General features: G+C 46.6%; 1 protein-coding gene across 4 annotated transcripts in view; it reads right to left on the bottom strand.

Moving 5' to 3' along the window:
- Positions 1 to 19,270, bottom strand: part of LOC131260740 (translational regulator orb2-like) — a 40,741-nt gene that overhangs the window by 3,565 nt on the left and 17,906 nt on the right. For all 4 annotated transcript variants that reach the window (XM_058262541.1, XM_058262545.1, XM_058262543.1 and 1 more), the window contains exons 3-5: positions 12,689 to 12,827; positions 2,358 to 3,013; positions 702 to 1,959 (exon numbers count right to left, since the gene is read on the bottom strand). In XM_058262541.1, the coding sequence (XP_058118524.1) occupies positions 702 to 1,959; positions 2,358 to 3,013; positions 12,689 to 12,827 (2,053 nt within the window). The remainder of the gene's footprint in view (positions 1 to 701; positions 1,960 to 2,357; positions 3,014 to 12,688; positions 12,828 to 19,270) is intronic.

Raw genomic sequence — 19,270 nt, 5'->3', positions numbered from 1 at the left:
CATAAAAAAACGTACATTTTTAAATCGTATAAAAAAGATGGCTCCGATAGAATAGAAATAACCGCATCTTTCCATCAGAATGATTGGTTTTCCCATCCATTCGTTATGGCCTAATCACGTTATAGGTTATACCATCCACCTTTGGTTTAAAATTTTCGGTTATTTTGAACTAAAATTCTGAAAGATTATAAATTAACTATTAACTGAAAGATTATAAATTATGTAATTGTTTGCTAGTAGTTTGCTAGTAAAATCAAGAAACATGAATTACTTTTAAATCAAGTTGAACACGCCAAAGATATGGTATTCCACATTGACAGCTTGCTTATTAGCTCATTGTCGATTGAAAATTTACCTTTGAAATTTACAACAATATCAGCAAATAAGTAAAAAGCTTAAATGAAACCGTTCAATGGAGAAGGAAACACATTAACGCGATGAAGGAAGAGTTGTCATAGTTGAAAAATAGATACATTGAGCTAATTTAATTTTGCTTCAGAAAAAAACTATGCTTTTTGCATATAAAGCAAAAAAGAGAATAAACTTGAATGAACCATTAAATTGAAAGCAATACCAGGTCGCTATGAGTATAAGAAAATTGCCTCTAAAAACTATTCACACTAACATCCTAATAAAATCTAACTGGGATGCTAATCAATAGATAGCTTATGCTTGCCAGTCTCGTCTCGTTTGCAACTTACCCGCCGAAGACCGGTGGAATCGTGCGATGCGATCCAGGTTTATATCCGAGTATCCATTGTTGCTGCCACCACCGCCTCCTGCACCGTTTCCGTTCAACGACGACGAAGCTGCTCCTCGGTTCGACTGTTGCTGCTGATGGAAATGCTGCATCTCAAGCAGCTGCTGTTGCTGTTGTTGCTGTTGTTGCTGCTGCTGCTGCTGTTGCTGTTGGTGGTGATGTTGCTGATGGTGTTGCTGCGTGGACCAACCTCCTTTCAGCTGCTGGTGGGTACCAGCGTTGTTGCTGCTCGTATTGCCATTATTGTTACTGATCGAACCGGCGGAACTGGCCGTTAGTCCCCCGTTGGTTCCGCTAGCGTTAGAACCGCCAGTGCCGTAGAGGCCACCACCTCCACCGGATGGAAGCAACGATTGGTTGTACTGATACTGCTGTAGCTGCGACAGCTGCTGGGATTGCTGCAGCAGGCGCGTACTGAGCGTATTGAAGGCCTGGAGGCTCTGCAGACGTTCATAGTCACTGGGACAACCGTTGCCGAGGTTCAGGCCCGTCGAAGCTGATCCGGTACCGGCGCCGAACGATGTCGATCCCGGGCTGGGTGTTGCCTGTTGGTATTGTTGCTGCTGTTGAAACAGCGAGTTGAGTGTTGAAAAGGGCGAAAATGGATTCGACTGCTGAGACTGATGGTGTTGCTGTTGTTGCTGCTGTTGTTGTTGTTGTTGTTGTTGATGCTGCTGCTGTTGCGATTGAGCAAACGCGTTGTTACCGGTGGTCGTACTCTGGTTGAGAGTAAGATAGCTAAGCATTTCCAGAATGCTATTGGTCTCAAGGCTCGTCAGCAAGTTGCTGGTGTCCGTGTGGTCCGGTGTTGAATGGGACGGGGATAGCGAACCGTTACCCGTACCGAACAGGGACAGAGACCCCCCGTTCGCACTGGTGCCGCTGGCCGCACCCGTGTGGCTTTGCTCGAAACCCCCCAGCGAATTGTTGTTGCCGACGTTGCCACCGCCATGGTCGAACGACGGTACGGTTCCGTTCGCAGCTTGTTGCTGCGAAATGCCGCCGCCGTTCCGGAAGTTCCGCGAAGTGCAGAGTGTCAACGATGGTGGGGTGCCTTCGCCCGGCGAGGACGTGCCGGTAGTCGGTGAGGAGCAATCGAAACTGATGTTTCGTCGTCGAAGTTTTAGCGTCTCGGTGGTTAAGCCGTTCGCGGAGACAAGGCCACCGGAACCGCTGCCCAACACCAAATCGTTGTCGAACTGCGTTACAAAAGAAAACAAAGCAAACATTTAGAAAAACTTCCTTTGCCAAGAACCGGGGAGTGGTAAACATTGAAAAGGAATTAAACGGACATGCTCGCTACCTAGAAATAACTCCTCAACACTCTTGTCTTGGGAAAGCCATATCCACTCGCCATACCTGGCACTTTTCCAATTTTACGGTGCGATAGCAATGGATGAACGCAAGATGTAACTATTTTTAACCACCTCGAGATCGTTTCTTTGCCAACAAAACTTGCAACTTTACTTGGTTGGGGGCCTCCTGGAACTCCTGCTATGGAGACACTCTCAAAGTCCGTCGAAAAGACTGTCCGCTAATTGATTATCTCTCAACCGTACGGCGCACAATATCGCAAAATAATAAACTTTCTTCTCACCCCGAACTCGTCGTACGCGCTAACCATTCCAACGGACACCGCCTCGTCGCCGCTTCCGCCGCTCGATTGCAGCAAGTTCGGGAAGTACGGGTGTGCTGTCGGCGACTGGCCGCTGCCTCCGCCGCAGCTGACCCCGCTGCTGGTGCTGCTGCTGCTAGTGTTGCTGGCCGTACTGCTGCTGTGGTTGCTGCCCATGATCCCACCGCCCAGCAGGCTCCCGGCGGTCATCAGGTCCGGTGAGTGCAGCGAGGGGCTCGGAATGCGTAGGCTCGAGAAGGTGAACGGATTCGAGGACACCGATCCGCTGCTTCCGGAGCCACAACCGCCGCCCCCGGAGCTGTTGCTGGCACAACCCCCCACCGCACTGTTCGCCCCGGAGCTGGAGGGGCTCAGAATGTTGCTGGCCTCGCAACCCATCGCCCCCGAGCCACCGAGCGAGGACGTGAACGGTCCGATCGAGGAGTGGTGCGAAAGGTGCTGTTGCTGCTGGTGTTGCTGATGCTGAGACTGCTGCAGGTGGTGAAGGCTGTGGAGATGCAGCTGGGGCAGATGGTTGGTGCCACTTTTGGCAGACGAGTTCGTAGCCAGCGAGGAAGCAATGGAGGTCGGCGACGACGACTGCGAGCCGCCCAGCAGATTCGTCAGTGACATGTTATCTGGAACGGAAAGGATGCGTGAAATGAAGTTGAAAAGATTGAGCAACGAGCAGATGATATATCGGTTGATAGATTTTAAAATAAACCCTGCACCTTCAGAGAAGGAATAGAAGGACACAAATAAACCTTCTTCCCATCGGGCGGCGATTGTCCATTATTTGATATTTTTATCTAAGAAGATCGAACAGACTTGTTTCGGACACACAGCTCACCGTCAATTTATTTGGCATGAGTTCGTACTCACCATCTTCAGTATATTTACGGTTCAGTAGAAAATAACTTCACCAAGGATCTATTCCAGAGGAATTGGCCTCTGATCGATCTAAAAGCAGAATTTCTTTGTCGAATCTATTTCAAATATGTGTGTAGATGAAGAGAATCAAGTTTTGAGAAATCACATTGTATCAGGTTAACCAACGATTTAAAAAGAAGACATGAAATCCATTAAAACACTATCATGATGTTGAACCAGTTTTAGGTCAAGATCAGCACTCCCTCACATCGCCTTTTACCATGTTCCGGATAATATTCCCTTCATACATTAGGCAGCGTTCAATTGCAAATCGCGCTCCTTCCGAAAAAGCAATCGACGGATCGCTACAAAACCGATGTACCCGCGCGTCCCGGCGTCGATGCCGGACGATAATAAAGGAAAATTCGTTTTAAGTTATTTGGCACCAGTTCAACCGGAAAATAATGAACCGTACTGCCCGGGTCCCGGTTCGCAAGCAGGGAGCGAGCAGCTTTTATTAGCTGTAAATCCACAGCAGAACAAAAGCGGCACGAATCGTTCCAGCACTACTTCCCTATAATTATGTCGCAAGATGTCCTTGGCGAGTCGTTATGGCGGACGGTGAAGGGCGAAATGAGTAGCCGGAGGCCGGAGTAGTTTGTCGCGGCGGGAAATTGTTGCTCCAAAATTAAGCTACAAATCAGCGGTCGGCCCCCTCTCGGTGCCGGAGGGGGTTTCGGTTGGTTCCGGTCGTATTGAATGATCGTATGATGGGAGACCAACATTTGCTCTGACAGCAACAGTGTGTAACGCGGCGAATGACTTAATGCTGGCTTGCAAATCGAGTCCACAGCAAACGGCGTGATTTATCTGCCCCGACTAGACGCAAGCAGGACCGGTTCCTTCCAACAGCCCGCTCGCCGGTGAAGTACCCGGAAGCAATGGGCACTCGTTTTTCACAAACCGAGTTATGAGCACCGATGAGGATCGCTCAATTGCTATTCGAGCAGGCTGAAGGCGAGAGTTATGTGCCTCATTTTGTCCGTGTTCCAAGTAATATAATCTGCAATAAATTAAGCACAGCCTCTATAGCCGAACTTGCTTTTACAAGGGCCATATATTTGGAACCGGATAATTATGAGCGCGTATGATATACGGGAGCTAGTTGCAAAATCTGTGGAAATTGCAATCTGAGGAATTGACCATCACCATCGAGAGGGTCTCTTCTATGGTCTAAAGGCTCTCAAGAGGGTACACGTCACTTCAACGCCACCAATTTTGGCCACTTCGGACTCATCCCACTCTGTCTGTTTATCTTCTTTTCTTCGTCATCGAGAAAAAAAAGCCTTTCCTCATCGTCCGGACGGGGGGATCGGGGAGTGAAGGAAGCTTCCTCGCGTTGAAGAAGCGTCGATGTCGTGGCCAACGATGCGTGTATCCTCATAACGCAACCGTAATAACTACTGCTCTCTGGGGCTTGCTTTGCTGGTGCGGGTTAGGGTGGTCAACATCTACCACCATATGAAGGCACTGGTCCCCCCACCTCTCCAACCTCTCCCCTGTTCCACCAACTCGAAGATCTGACGTCGGGCGTTATGAGTTCACAGTAATTAGGCTCGCTGGGCTGCCGCGTGCCCGAACTAGCATCTCCAAGCCGATGATACACGAGGGCATTTCCCCGTTTAGCGGCTTCGGGCCGCTCCTCGAAGTGGCCACGCCAACACACACACACACACACAGACACTGGCCAGCCACTTAAGGTGCCTCTTCCTGACACCTTTTTTTCCATCGGAGGCAGCGCTCGATCCGCTTGACTGGATGCTTCGCGATGTTCTACCCAGTTCCCCGGTTCCCAGTTCGGCGTCTCAGCTGTGTTTCGGAGGCAAGGCTCGTGTACCGAGCGTGTAGCATACCATCTCTTCCGACAGTTTCGCGCACTCATTATCCCGATCTCTTCCCGTTCCCTCACCCCTACCCGCCCTGGTAGTAGCTTATGGTTGCACTGGGCGATCTTTCCTGCAGGATCGACACCGCACTTGGGGTAGGGTTTAATGTAAACACAACACAATTCCAACCGCGCTAGGCTGGTACCGAGCCGTAGGTAATGGAAATGTTTATTAATCTCCGCTTCAGCAATAATGTTTTGTGTTTTGGCTTCCCAACCAACACTGGCGCTGGAAGATCTTTCCCTCTGTCTCTCCCGCCATGACCGGACACGAGGCCTCCTTCCCCTGTTTTTACGGCTGAACGAGCCGGAACTCCACAAAAGTGGGCGATCGGGTACATGGCGTGCATGGTCGGAGGAAACAGCAGTCACTGCAGCTCATCGCGTTCCTAAAAGCCAAGTCATCGCGCATCACCAAACGATAACCATATCCCCTGCCAGCAACCCACTGCCAGGGAATGCGTAAAAAATGGAACTCCTCTTAAGTAGATTAGCACGCCGCTTAGGCCAGCAACAGTGTGCGGTCTCGTTCGGACTTCCGAGTGGAAGCTAGTCATGCAATAAATTCGTCCGGGGCAGTGAGGCGCATGGCTGCACGCCGAGAATGATGCGTTATTGTGCAAATGCAAGCGGAGATGGCTCTTTGTGATAACACTAAGTTTTTCTTGTTTGATTTTTTTTTTCTGTACGAAGCGAGTAGAACCCTCCGTCAAAAAGAAAACTTTCAACGCCCTTTCGAAGAATTGCCCTTCAGAAGGATTTTTAAATATCAACCAGATCCCAGAAACCCTTTTCTTGGCTGACCAACTATCTAACATAGAAGATGTCGTCCGTCCATCATGCCGCCAGCCCAAATCGTTTTTAGAGCTACAAATTCTAGGCCCCATTCCATGGACGACATCCGAGAAAGAAATAGATTTTTAAGCTGCTGAAAGAATTGTTTACAATATTGGAATACAATCTAATAGAATACGGCTTGTCCCCGAGGAATTGCCGAAGGATGTGCCTCAATTCTCGTCGGACTTTTTGGAAGATGTAGAAAACAAACCCTTCATGGAAGTCACAATCCTAGATGTAGGAAACTCAACCTGTCGAACATCAAGGCAGAACCTGGGGTCCAACAAGAAGCTATAGGAGAAAAAACACTGGCATACAACACATTGATAGAAAATGCCTGTCAAGAAAATGTATCATCTGTCAGACTTTTAGCAAGTTGTAGAACGGGAGTTACTCCAACGAATTGGTAAGTAACTTTTTTACGGTTTTTAGCTCTAGCCCTCATTCGTCTTGTAACCACCCCTTCCTGAAGAATATTCGAAAAAGGAACGAAGTTCTTGAAGGTACTGAAACAAGTCAGTAAAACTCTTCTGGGGACATGTTTATTACAGATTAATGGAAATTAGCTAGTCTTCAATTAATTGCCTAAAGATAAATTTAATCCATCATAGAACCAGAACATCAGAACTTCCATAATCGGACTTTTTGGAAGTTCTGGAATATACGATGTTCAGAAATATCGTCTCCCTAAATGTCGGCAGCCTAAGCTGGGCGTCGGTGAAGGAAACTGAAAAGATGAGACCATTGAAACAATTCTTCAAAACATTGGCCTACAAGTTAGATTTCTTTCCTCGGTTCGCTCACCTTGCGCCCTTCTCCGTCCCCGTGAAACGATAGCAGCGAATCAACACGGAACAGACAAACTCAATCAGACGTAGTTCACTTATTTACGGTTAGTTGGGCGTTGATTATGTGCCATTGACCAGGGCCGGGGATAGTATCCGTCGCTCATCCTCTCTTCTCCTTGCGTTACCTGACGCCAAGGGATGGAGTGAGGCTTTCGTCTACGTCTTCTGCGCCTAGAGACTGCTGCTTAAAAAGTATACTTGACACACGGCGGGTGCATCATACGTTGCCTCCGGGCCAGAAGTCGGTACACAACCGTTCCCTCCCGGTAGCGCCTCTCTGTAATGTACTTGAACTTCACTTTTTCCTTCCCTGCGCGTGCAACCGTAGTTAGCGTTCGATATCGAGAATCGACCCAGCACGAAATGATGTGAGGCCTTACGCGCAGACTTTATCAGGCAGCCACTGTGACGGAATAAATATATGAAAAAAAATCCAGCCGAACATAGCAGCATGATTCCATCCTCGTTCAAACTTCTTTAGCTGAGACGGCCGATGGAAAAAGATGCACAGGGCTATGAAGACGCGACACGCCAAGGGAGGAAGAAACACAGAAATGTAAAGCTTGTTCTACAATGCCCACTGTCTGTCCCTTCCCTTCCCTTCCTTTCTGGTGCCTCACCCTCTCGTCGGAAAATGGCGGAAAATGAAGTAAAAGTCAGCACACATTCGACTAGACTACGGCTGTTCAATACACTTCTTCTTCGCCCTCTCGCGAGAACACGTGCTCTCGCCGACGAATGCAAAGTAATTCTTTCCTTGTAACTTCGATGCATTCCCCGCATTGCTCTTTCTCCAGCCGGTGGCGCCGGTATACCCTCATCCCGCCCCACCCAGTTACAGCTAGTTAGTCAAGGGGCTCATTAGGAGATTTTTTTCCCCGCCCTAGCGCTAGTTTCTTGCAGAAATCGTTCGAACCAAGACACACAAGGATGCCGACGGCTCGAGCCGCCAACAGAATGTAATTGTCATTCCGATGATAAGTCATTGAAGGGTGAGATGCTAACAAGAATTTGAAATGGTCTTGCACCCGTGAACGTTAACGAGGGGATGCAGCGCAAATATCCAGAGAATAATTAATTACAATCGCAGGAGTATTTCGAAAACGCTCTGTGAATTTCAATATTAAAATTAAATTTAAAGAAAACTTTAAAATTACTTATTTTACAATATTTTGAGATAGAATTAGAATCGAGGTAAAACGCAAACATACGCACACTCTGGTAGCTTACGAGAGTGGAAACACAAAACATACACTAGTCTGTCCACAGAAGCGTAAATAATTAATAGATTGGATATAGGCTTTGGGCTGTGGACGAATTTGGAGAGGTGCCGACAGTGTGAAGAACAGTTGATAATAAGAGACAGGGTGAAAATGAACGAAACCTAACTGGCTACAGAACACAGAAGGGTTGGGTTTACTTCCATAGGACCGTTTCATCCTATGAAGTTATAAAAAAAATGGTCTATTTGAAGGAAATTATATTTTTCACTTATTTGAACATTTAATTTTTTGGATGAGTGCTTCAATTCGTTTACTATTTTATGATCACCCACACGAGTCGATTTCAGACCATTTTGAAAATTTACTTAACCCGTACCCGTGTGAGTGAGTGAATAAAAGCCTTTCACTGACCATCAGTTATTTTTTTATGTTTCTTGAACTCAAATTTCACAAAACTCTTTATCCGCGTCTTCACCGTTACATATGGTTACTCGTATGGGGTTAAAACATCAAACCCGCTCGACGCGAGCAGTCCGCGAGATCAAGATCGCGTAAGATCACGACACCGTGTCAAACTTTCACAAATATTTATGAACGCAACGGTAAAAGCTGCACGGGAAACGCGCGTATAAAAAGGAAAGGAGGCGAGATAGATTAATTATAAAATCACACCCTTTTGCCGAACCCCCCCCGAAAATCATGGGGCCTTTTGCGCATTTTCACCTTATTTTGACTGCCGCTAAGAGTGTGTGTGTGTTCTTTGAAAACAGCCGGAAAAAAATGTAGGTAGCACCGCTCATTTGATGTTGATATGAATAATCAACTAACCGTACATTCCGTCCATCACCGGCACAACTTTTGGCACCAAGAAACCCGCGGTTCATATGGTGAGATAATCAGGTGCTTTCGTGGCGCGTCTGTGCCCTATTTTTGTCGTCAATTACCAACAGTCGTTAATGTGTTTTACCATTTGAACTTTGCAAGAAAGATTGGCGTAACGGTAGGGCGATGGTAAATCCAAGCAATAAAATCATAAATCCACAGATCTATTTGGGAAAAAATAAACACCGCCATATTGCATCAGTCACTAGCCATCCTACGGTGGCTAGTGTGTGGCTTACCCTCCCTCCCCGCATCCGCACGGGTAGCTCACATCATCCAAAATCAACACACGGGGCTAATTATCAAACTTGCTAAAACTCACCTAGGCACACCAATTAACGCACTTCTTCCTTCATGCACCCTTGCGCACGGTGGTACAAACTCGGTGAAACAAAACCGGAAAAGAAGATCTCAGCGTACAGATCTCTCCCAGCACTCCGGTCAGCCCTTCCCCCCCTCTTGTTGGTTGGACTGTCTCACCTCAGAAAAGAAAACAAAATACAAATCCCGTTCCGCAGAGAGGCCCGAATTGAGACAAATATCTGTCGGAAAAAGTTTTCGCTCAAACGATCATGAGTTCCCTCTCGGAAAACCCGCGCACAGTACCCTATTATTGTCGGGCTTTAACACACGTGATAATTAATTACCTACCTACACCTACGATAGGGAAGAAACCGAAAAATGCACCCGATCTTGTAACGAAAACAAGGAATGGAACATATAAATAGGCGAAATAGGTTCAAATGAAGTTCTAACGACGAACTTTACATTCGGAGCTCTGCCCATTTTGGGTTTACAGCTGTTAGATATGGCAATTCGTTCGATTTTTTTTTTTTAAATTTTGTTAAGATTTTACTGTACGATCAATATTTTACAGTTTTAAAGTTTTTAAAACATTTTTAAAAAATTAATTACATATATTGCACCATGAAAACTTCAGCTAAACATTGAAAAATAAATCAAAAATATTTGGTATGGTGAAATATTCAAAACTCTAAATGCCCTTACATAAAACTGATGTGGTTTTGATAAAGCACAAGAGATAATAGCAATTTTATTCGAATCTTACACAAGTGAATGGTTTTTAGAAGTGTTTCTATGTTGCTTTCCTTCGTTTAAAATCTGAAGGGGAAAAACTTATATCGTTGTACGATTAGTAGATTTTTCTTGCTTTAAGATTTAAAAATTTGCTAAACTCGGTGGCTCGTGCTAAAGGCTAGACGTTTCCCAAGTCTCCCGTTCTCGTATCAGCGGTCGCTGGATATTGGATCGTCCGTTATCGCTTCAACGTCGAAGGGTCGATCGGGCTGGCGGGAGTAAAGTCGATCTCGGGTCGCGCACGCCCGTATCTCACCGGTTTTTCTCGTTTGATTTGTGGTCGCGTGCGCCCCGGCCCCGGGCCCGTAACGGTTCACCCTCGGTGGTGACGGTCCACTGCGGCGGATAAAGATTGTTTTGGGCCGTCGCTACCGAGGCGTTCCTTTGGGGTGGAAGTTATGAGCGGCACCGGCAGCATAACTTAAGTTCACCGGCTGACTGACCATCGGGCAGCATAACAGCGCGTGCCGGGAGGAAAGGGAAGGATGACTCGGTGCGCAATCGATGCACGTGCTCGGCTGTGCGTAAGTAATTCATGCGTGTACACAAATACACGTACATGTGCATGTTCTCGGGGCTAGGGTTAAGCTTTTCTCTCTACGATTGCTTCGGATGGTTCTTGATGGAACTCCACAATTTACCATCATGTTTTCGAGTCTAGCTTTGTTTGCAACATAATTTGCGCTCTTTTCCCAACGTAACCCGAGCTTATAATATAGATTTTTTTGTAGTAAATTAAAATAATCACACACAAAGAATAAATCGTAAATCGGAAAACATTAAGCAGTGTTAGGCAAAATAAAAACATCCACAACAACATTTGAGTAAAAAAAACTGTCACAAAAAAAAGATGCGCGGAAAAGCGGACCGATAAAATATATATGACCTCTTAGAGCCTTTTCTCGGTGCGTATGCGTCTCGCAACGTTTTCGATCCGCACTTCCCACCGTTATTTCGCCGATGCGATGCGGAATGCAGAACCATCGAACGCATTAAAACGAAAGCCATGAAATCGTTAATGACTCGCATTTCATTAGGGAAAATTAAAAGCCGCAAATACCGCCGCACCACACGCCTAGACACTATCGGGGGTCGGGTCGGATTAGAAGTGCCTAGCACCGGGTGGAGTTGTTGAGGCAGGAAGCGAGCGGAAACACGCCACGAACAAATCTGCGGCAGCTAATTCTGCTTCGTAACTAGCGCTAGAATCCTAAAGGAGACGATGGCGACGGATGACGAAGCGATAGTGTTCGTTCAATCCCAATCCCAAATGGCAAAGAAAGCTATGGGACCGGGGTTTGGAATTCTTTTCTTTCTGATCAGCTATCAGATTTCGTGTGTTCTATCATTTTTTTTATATCTTTCCAAACTGGGCATTTCAATAGTTTCTTATGAAATACTTTCTTGTGTCAAAATAACACGCTAATATTATATCTTTTTAACCTACCGAAAAGACCACTTATTGGACAAATGTAAAGTACCTACTCCAGTATTTAAAAATCCTCTTTTCTTGATGTAATAGTATTAATAAATAGGCAGTCCTCTTCACGTATACCGGAGTGCTCGATGCAATACCAACTTGAAACTACTCGAATCAGGCGTAAATCACCCGCATAAACAACATAAAAATACGATTGCAAAGTCACAAAAGGCGTTAGAAAGTAGATCGACCAGGGGACTACAGCTCCTAAGTGAACACCCCTTTTAAAAGTGCGTCCAAGAATGGCCAGCTGACGCTGGGCCAAGCGATTGGATCGAACAACAACCGGAGCCTTCTTGGAAAGCGCCACCCAACATATGGGGCGACATCAACGGACGGAACGGAAGGACAGGTTCCCGGGACGCAAAGGCAAGGCGCAGCATTTTGGAGCCAACGCTACCAAACGACAGCGGGGAAAATCGGCTCGACGCTAAACGCGCAGATAAATGTGGTGGCAGAGGGCATTTTCATGAATAATAAAACGGGGTTTGTTCCCATAAATGGGAAGGATACAACGTGCGAAGGAGATATTGTTGTGAGATATTGCATACGAACGAGAGGAAAGGGATGACACGCCTGGCGGAGTAAGAATGCGCGTTGGACCGGTGATGCTATCCTTATATAGTCTCTCTCGTGACACTGGCCGTACTTGGCCCGTCTCGCGTCCGCTTGCCCTGGTGGAAAACATTTCCACCGTGTGTTTGTAAAATCTTAACATAATCGCACAACTCAAAGCCAAGTACGATCTACTTTTGTCAATGCATTATTAAAGGCAAAAGAAAAAATCGAAAGTAGAAAAGCACAACACAAACGATTGTCAGGCTTTCCTGAAAGTGAAAAAAGGGAGATCCTTCTATTGTTCTAATTATGACGGTCCTGGAGTGAAGAAAAATAACGTAGCCCCAACACTGACACACGCGAATCCACCTACGACAAAAGGCCATGTGGCGCTGACGTGTCGTAGAAAGAAAGTCACACAACTCATCGAGCGAACGAGTGGAACAATTGTCCTTGCCAGCACTTGTGGTCGGGAAGCAGTCAATCCGCGCATCCCGCTGCATATCCGTGCATCCCTCGCACTCAATCGTGTAAGAAAAAAAAATGTAAAAAAGTGAGACACGTATGCTTACCTTCGATCGGCGACGGAAGACCCCGGGAGATGATCTCATTGTGCTCCAGCAGCAGCGAGTTGATGGAATGCTTCTGCAGAATGTCTGGCCCCGTCATCGATCTGGCGATGTCCGGGCTGGGAAAATCTTTGAAGCTGGTCTGAAATGAGAAGAGTTTTGGTTAGAAAGCCGCAGAAGGAAATGCACCGAGTTCGGCTAGGTTTTGATGATCGGGAAGGAAGGAACCACACCGATGAGCGAAATATAGAGGAACGAAGAATGCTACCTTCCCGTAGACATTTTCTTTCCTTATTTCCGGTGGGTTTTTTAGTACGGCACAATGTAGTGGGACTCACTTCTGAGCTGACGTTTATTTTTCCTCTTCAAGTGATGAAGTCATCATTGAGCCAAGCCTCCAGTAAACAACAAGTAATAGAGGCCCCTCGTTTATTCAGCAATTATAGACCCACACTCCCATCCGGACCCATTTGCAGCGACCGACACCGGTTTCAAACCGAATGAAATGATAATCCTAATGTCAGTGATGATAAATGGAATCACGAATCCCGGAAGCCCGTAAATGAATGGCGCTCGCTCCGGGAAAGTGCCACCACAACAAAAAAAAAGTCCTTAGTAAAACCGGGTACGAACAGGAAAACGCTACCCTTCCGTTTTTTGGCCGAGCATTGAAGTGATGGTTTTAATTGTTTTACTTTTTTCTTTCCCCAGCCACAATCGTTTTTCCTTCCTGCCGAAGCGTTGCTCCACGGTGAACCATTCTCCGACCGTTCCATGTCCCATCCTTGATCTTCCTAACGGCGATTTTCCTGCCAGGTGAAACTCCAGGTATGTGCGTGCGCGCAAATGAGCTCCTGTTTGGTTTCGCTTTGTTTTATGCTACCTTCGCTTCCCCATGTGGGCATTCATTTCACTCTATTTGTTATTTTAATTTCCCGAAAGGAAATGGGCCAGGATCTTCCGGCGGATGGTGCAAGGAGGATGGGGGAAAAAGAGAGAAATATACGCACAAAAGCCTGACCGCGTCAGCATGGAGCAGCCCATGGAGCGTGAGTCATCACGGGAGGCGATTTTTTTCCTATAGCAAATGACGAACGTCCACCCGCGTCCATCGCAATATTCCGAGTGACGGAAAGCTAAGCCCGAGGCTTTGCCCTAATGAGAATGGAAGTTCACCGTCGACGACCTGCCCGTCTCGTAACTTTGAGGAGGGGGGAGAGGAAAAGCGTATCCTTTCACCCTTATCGTCTGTTTATTTACAATTTCCCATCACAAACGGGGGCGAAATTGAAATTGACAAAGAGACACAAAGGCACATCATTAAAAAGTAGCATTTCGCGACGGAAGGATGGGTGGGGAGGGGTAGGGGGTCGACCGAGCAAACGAACCAGCAGAAAGGGAACGTTTCATTAAACTCTTTCGCGGTGGGTTTAAGTTTGGCGCAACGGTTTTCCCCCCGAACCTCCCCCCGCCTAAAGGAAAGCGAAACAAATTGTGCATTGTTTTTAATACTTTTAATTTCCATCCCCTTGGATGCTTCCCGCCTTTGGGGCCGCGCAAAATTGGTAATGGTGTAAGATTTTTGTTTTTCGGTTCTGATTTTCTATGCTTCGTTTTTCTGCGAATTTCTCGATTCTGCATCGCTGACCGCATTCGTCGAGAAGCCGTTACCAAGGGGAGGGAGGGAACGGTAAGGCTTCCAGGACATCGGAAAGGTACCGTTACCTCAATGGTTGTGGAGTTGCTGCCAACTGCAGCCGGGACGCGCAACACATCTTCGACTGAAAAACCATCGAAGGTCGGTTCGGGTGTGGCTAGCGGAAACGAAAGTGAAATGGTAGCGATGGGAAAACAATGGTCGGCGCAGAAGTCTACTGCAGTGGCAAAGCGTGATTTTTCCGGCCCTGGGCTCGGTATCGAAGCAAGGTTAGTTTGGTAACATTGTGTTCACTTCCGTGGTGTAATTTTTCGTTCGCTGAATTGTTGTCGACAGGTGGAAAAAAACGATTTTTAACAGTTGTCCACCGATCCGACAGCTAATGGGTCATCCTGACCATCACTGAGATACAACAGCTGGACAAGAAACTTTTCCCAATGTCCAAGACACTCGATGGACATCGGCATTGAGAAGTTAATCTTTTTTTTTTAGTTAACCATTACAACCAACTGGAAAAGGCTGTCGGACTCGAAAAATCTGCCACCCCAAAAGAAAAACGTAGTAAATGGAAATGCCGCTGATCGCCGAACGCAAACAAAAAGGCACAATCTCGACAACATTTCTTTCACATTTTGCCTGCTGCGAGGTAAACAATTGGGTTGCCTTTCCCAGGGGCGGTTACTCAAACCCCCCAATTCCTTTGACGTAGAAAAGGAAGCAGAAGCTGACGTCATGATGCAGCTTGTGTCCGCTTCGAGCTTACTGTGCAGCTCTCCGATGCGAACGGCCCCAGCAGGCTGTCGTGTAAAGGGCGGGCTATATGCTGCTGGCAACACAACCCTGACGGTGTCCGATGGGTTACATTATTTCAGCTTTCTTCAGGAGCTGAAACCCCCCCACCACCCTTTCGCGCTTTTCCGAAGCCACCGCAATGTGCCTGCTTGTTTCTCCATTCTTCTGGATTGAACGTGCATTATGTCGTTTTCACTGACAACTGCCAGCGATGCCGCTGCTCATCGGGGTTTTCCTCTTCTGCATCGAGTCACACAGTCGTTGTAAGAGTTCGGTGCGTTTTGTTCCTTGTAAGGTTGGTGAGTTGCAAGGAAATGAAAAAAAAAGTTTTAAAACTTAAAAAAGAAACTGTTAAAATAGAAGTAAGTGGACAGAGCTGGTTACAACAAACCTTAAACAATGAGATTTCATGTTTGAATGAAAAAAAAATCACCGTCGATAAAACAACGCCTGGCCCTGCTCGCAATTGGATAAAACCTTGTGACCTTGCATTGTGGAAAACATTACCAGGGGAAGGGTAGGGCGAATGAAAGTCAGAGTGTATTTTTAACAAATTACGTAGAACTCGATATTTTTGCTAGTTTTCTTAAAATATGATTCAGTTGGACCTTTCAAAGGATGTCAAATTCTTTGTCTAGATATGCAATTTTTTTATACTAATTTTTCAATAAATCATGATCAAAAGTCAAAGATACCCATTTTGCATAGTCCTAATCATTTTGTGGTCTATTCGGCAAGTGATAAAAACAATTTTCAATCACTTTAACACGTTGCGTACCAAGCGTTTTAGCACAATTTTTAGTACAATTTTTTAAATTACTATTTGTTTATAATATTTGTTAAACCGATTGTTTTCGAAGGCCAAGCAAAAACGTAGCTTCCCAAAAAATTTATATAAAATATGGCAATTATTTTTTTATTGCATTTTCATTTATTTATGGGTCAAAAACTTTTTAGAACTAGAACTGCTGTCACCCACATTTGGGTGAAGCGGTACGGAACGTGTTAAAATTGGTGGCAACGTAATCGACTTGTTGAAAACATGGTTTTACGAGCATACAATTCGAACTATTCTTTTAGTAACTCTTAACAAATCGCCGTTCTGTCGGCTGTATGTAAGTCTAAATCCAAAAGTAAAATCTAATGTAAAAAAAAAACATCACAGGCCAATTCTTTAATCAAAGCTCACTCCGAACTTGTATTTACAAATAAATGGTTGATAGGATTCGGGGAACGCTTCAGTATCGATGCTAAATTTACTCACGAGAATTGAACGTAGGGAAGGTGATTACTCGGTAGCATTCCTTCACGCCTTCGTCGAAGCCAGATCCGTTCACCCACGCGACACGCAAGATCGAACATCTTAAATTTCTAAACGTTTCAATAAAACACGTCTGTGATCCTTTCTACTGCCTTCCGGAGAAGAGATTTCGGAACTGCCCCGTTTCCCTCGGACCGAGGATGAAGCGATCCTTTCGCTAAATGGTTGAATGGTTGAATGGGAATGAAGTATCGTCAAAGGGTTACCATCCCTCGGCCGAGCAGAATGGGTCAAAGAAGGGGGAAAAAAAACTAGAGTGGCACAGCGCGTTGTCGGGGTTGGAAAAAGCAATTTTATCTTTTCATCACCGACGCTCACACCGGCCCATAGTATCACATACACGCGTGCAGATCCGCTGCGGAGAATCACGGCCTAAAATAAAACTTAAACCCACCCCTGAGACTTTACATCCTTTCGTCCCGATCAACATTTAAACGTGCCTTTTCAATCGCTGGCAAATGTTGTCCCTCTCACCGTCCGCCCCTAGCGGTCCCAAATGGAAACTGGTTTTTACCAAACGGAATCGAGGTGAATCCTCCGTGTTAAATTATTGAACACACCACCTATCTTTAAAGTGTGCCTCGGGGAACGTTCAAGGGGGGATGCTTTAAGAGGCCCGAAAGAGAGCGAACCAAATCGCACATCCGGCAGCCGGCGTCGGGGGGAACGAAGTTCAAACGAGGCCATTGACAGGCGCGTGTGCGTGTGGATGTGCTGCCACTTCCGTTCCCATCGCTATAATCCCAGCGCCAGGGCGGAGGTCCTTCGGGCTTTCGTTTCATCGGGTGAAAATACGTGCGGACCGCCGATGAAAGTGGTCACACCGTCAACCGATGCTGGTGTTCGTGCTGCAGCCGTTCGGTGCTGCGTGTGTGCGTGTGCTGGTGGTGCCTGTGATCATCCAGTGCTCGGAAAAACAAGGTGATATTTTTCTCGAACGGGAGGTGGTTGTGATGTGGGTGGTGGTAATCGAAACCGATGCCCTTGTTTTGCCATCAGCGAGGTTTGCTCGGGATGTCCCGTCTGTTTTTTACCTCCGTCCCCACGAAGGAAGGAGTTTCGAGCACCAGGTGGACCTCGGAAGAATGACAGGGAGCTCAGGGGTTGGAGAGCATACGGACATACGAAATCTTGTTTATTCTAGGTTTTCGATTTTGATGAATGAAAGCTGAACGGATCCAATTCTCGGTCGATTCTCGGGGTTAGGTGAACAGTGTAGCTTGAAGTGTGTGTGTTTGCCAATTGAATTAGATATTTTTATTTATTTAAACTGTGAAAGAACATTTTTTTGCATATTTCATTATTATTGAAAGAGGTGCAAAAATAAAAATAACTTATTTCACATATCACAAACAATTTTATTTTTATTTCAAAGCACATTCAGCACAACTAAATCGATTCGAGAAAATAATGCTCACCCATGATTTGAATTGTACGTTCGAAATTTTAAGTCACCGCTTTCAGGCAAACGTTATGGCACATAATCCGCCTCTCTGGAATGTTCACCTTCACAGTAGAAATGTAGAAACAATAGTCACTAACTTTTTTCGAAAGCACCAAAGCACTAGTGAATACTTTGAAGCACCTCAGTTTTACGGCCGGTTCAAAGGATTGCTGCACACCACCGAAGGACGGTCCGAACGGTCCGTCCAACACCCAAACGGAAAACGTCAGAGTGGAAATGCTGCGTGCGATTTTGCCGCAGGACTTTCGAGGCCTGCAACGGTTGGCCCGGAGCGCTCGAGCCTGATTACAGGAATGATTAAAGGACCTCGAAGTGTGGACTCGCAATGGAGGCGAAAAACGAAAATCACATACACACACACACACACACACACACACACACACACACACACACACACACACACACACACACACACACACACACACACACACACACACACAGTTGGAGTGGGGGGAGTTGTAAGACGCCGTTGAGAAAGGACGCCGTTTGATCGGCTCCAGTCGAAAACGTTTTTATCGTCGTGGGTTCGGTCTCAAAACTCGAATCCTTTAAGCACGCGCGCGAGATAACACTGTTCGTAGGTGAAAGTGAATGCAGTGAAGCGAGTGTAGGGCCGGTGAAGTGGAAATTTTGTAAACAAAGCGCGCTTGGCCAGCAGGCCAGCGCTTGCTTAAGTGATTCGGCAAGTGTCCAGTGCTTTAGTGTGGGTGAAGGCAGGATCGCCTGTTTACCAGTCCTGTCTACAAAGGGTGGTTGGAAAGCTCCTGGCCGTGGTCATCCGGCAATGTTGGTAGGATGAGTGCGACAGAGGGCAGCAATAATCCGCTGGGAGCGGCGATGAAGGATATTGGCGCCTTCTTCGCTAGAAGCAGCAAAATCCAACGAACGCCACCTGCAGAAGTGGAAACCAAGACGGGAACAGGGGAGGCTGCTTCGAGCACCCAGGCGGGAACGCCGGTGGCCAGACCCCCAAGGGAGCAGGTTGTTAGCAGGGGCAACGAGGGCAGGCTTGTGGAAGCGCTGGAGACGGCGAAAGCCCTCCACGAGTTTGCAAAGGACAGGAACAATGTCCACAAAGACATTAAAAGAATGGCAGTGCAAATAGTGGCGGCGCTAACTGCCTATCATCGTGAACGCGTATTGAACGAGCAGTTAGAGGGGGGCACCAAAGAAAGTGCAGTAGTGATGGGTGCTACCAGCGGGGATGGATCGGTTGCTCCGACTCCAAATCCGACCTCGATCGGCACGGTCAAGAGAGGTCGGGCACTAAGATCTCCCGAGGAGGAGACGGAAAGCAGCAAGAGGCCAAAAGGTGGGGACCAGGTGAAGGCGGCAGAGGGGTGGCAAACC

This window comes from Anopheles coustani, chromosome 3 (assembly GCF_943734705.1).
Source record: "Anopheles coustani chromosome 3, idAnoCousDA_361_x.2, whole genome shotgun sequence".
NCBI classification, from domain to species: Eukaryota; Metazoa; Arthropoda; class Insecta; order Diptera; family Culicidae; genus Anopheles; species Anopheles coustani.
Note: the sequence above shows the minus strand (reverse complement) of the source record. Positions and strands in the feature narration are given on the sequence as shown.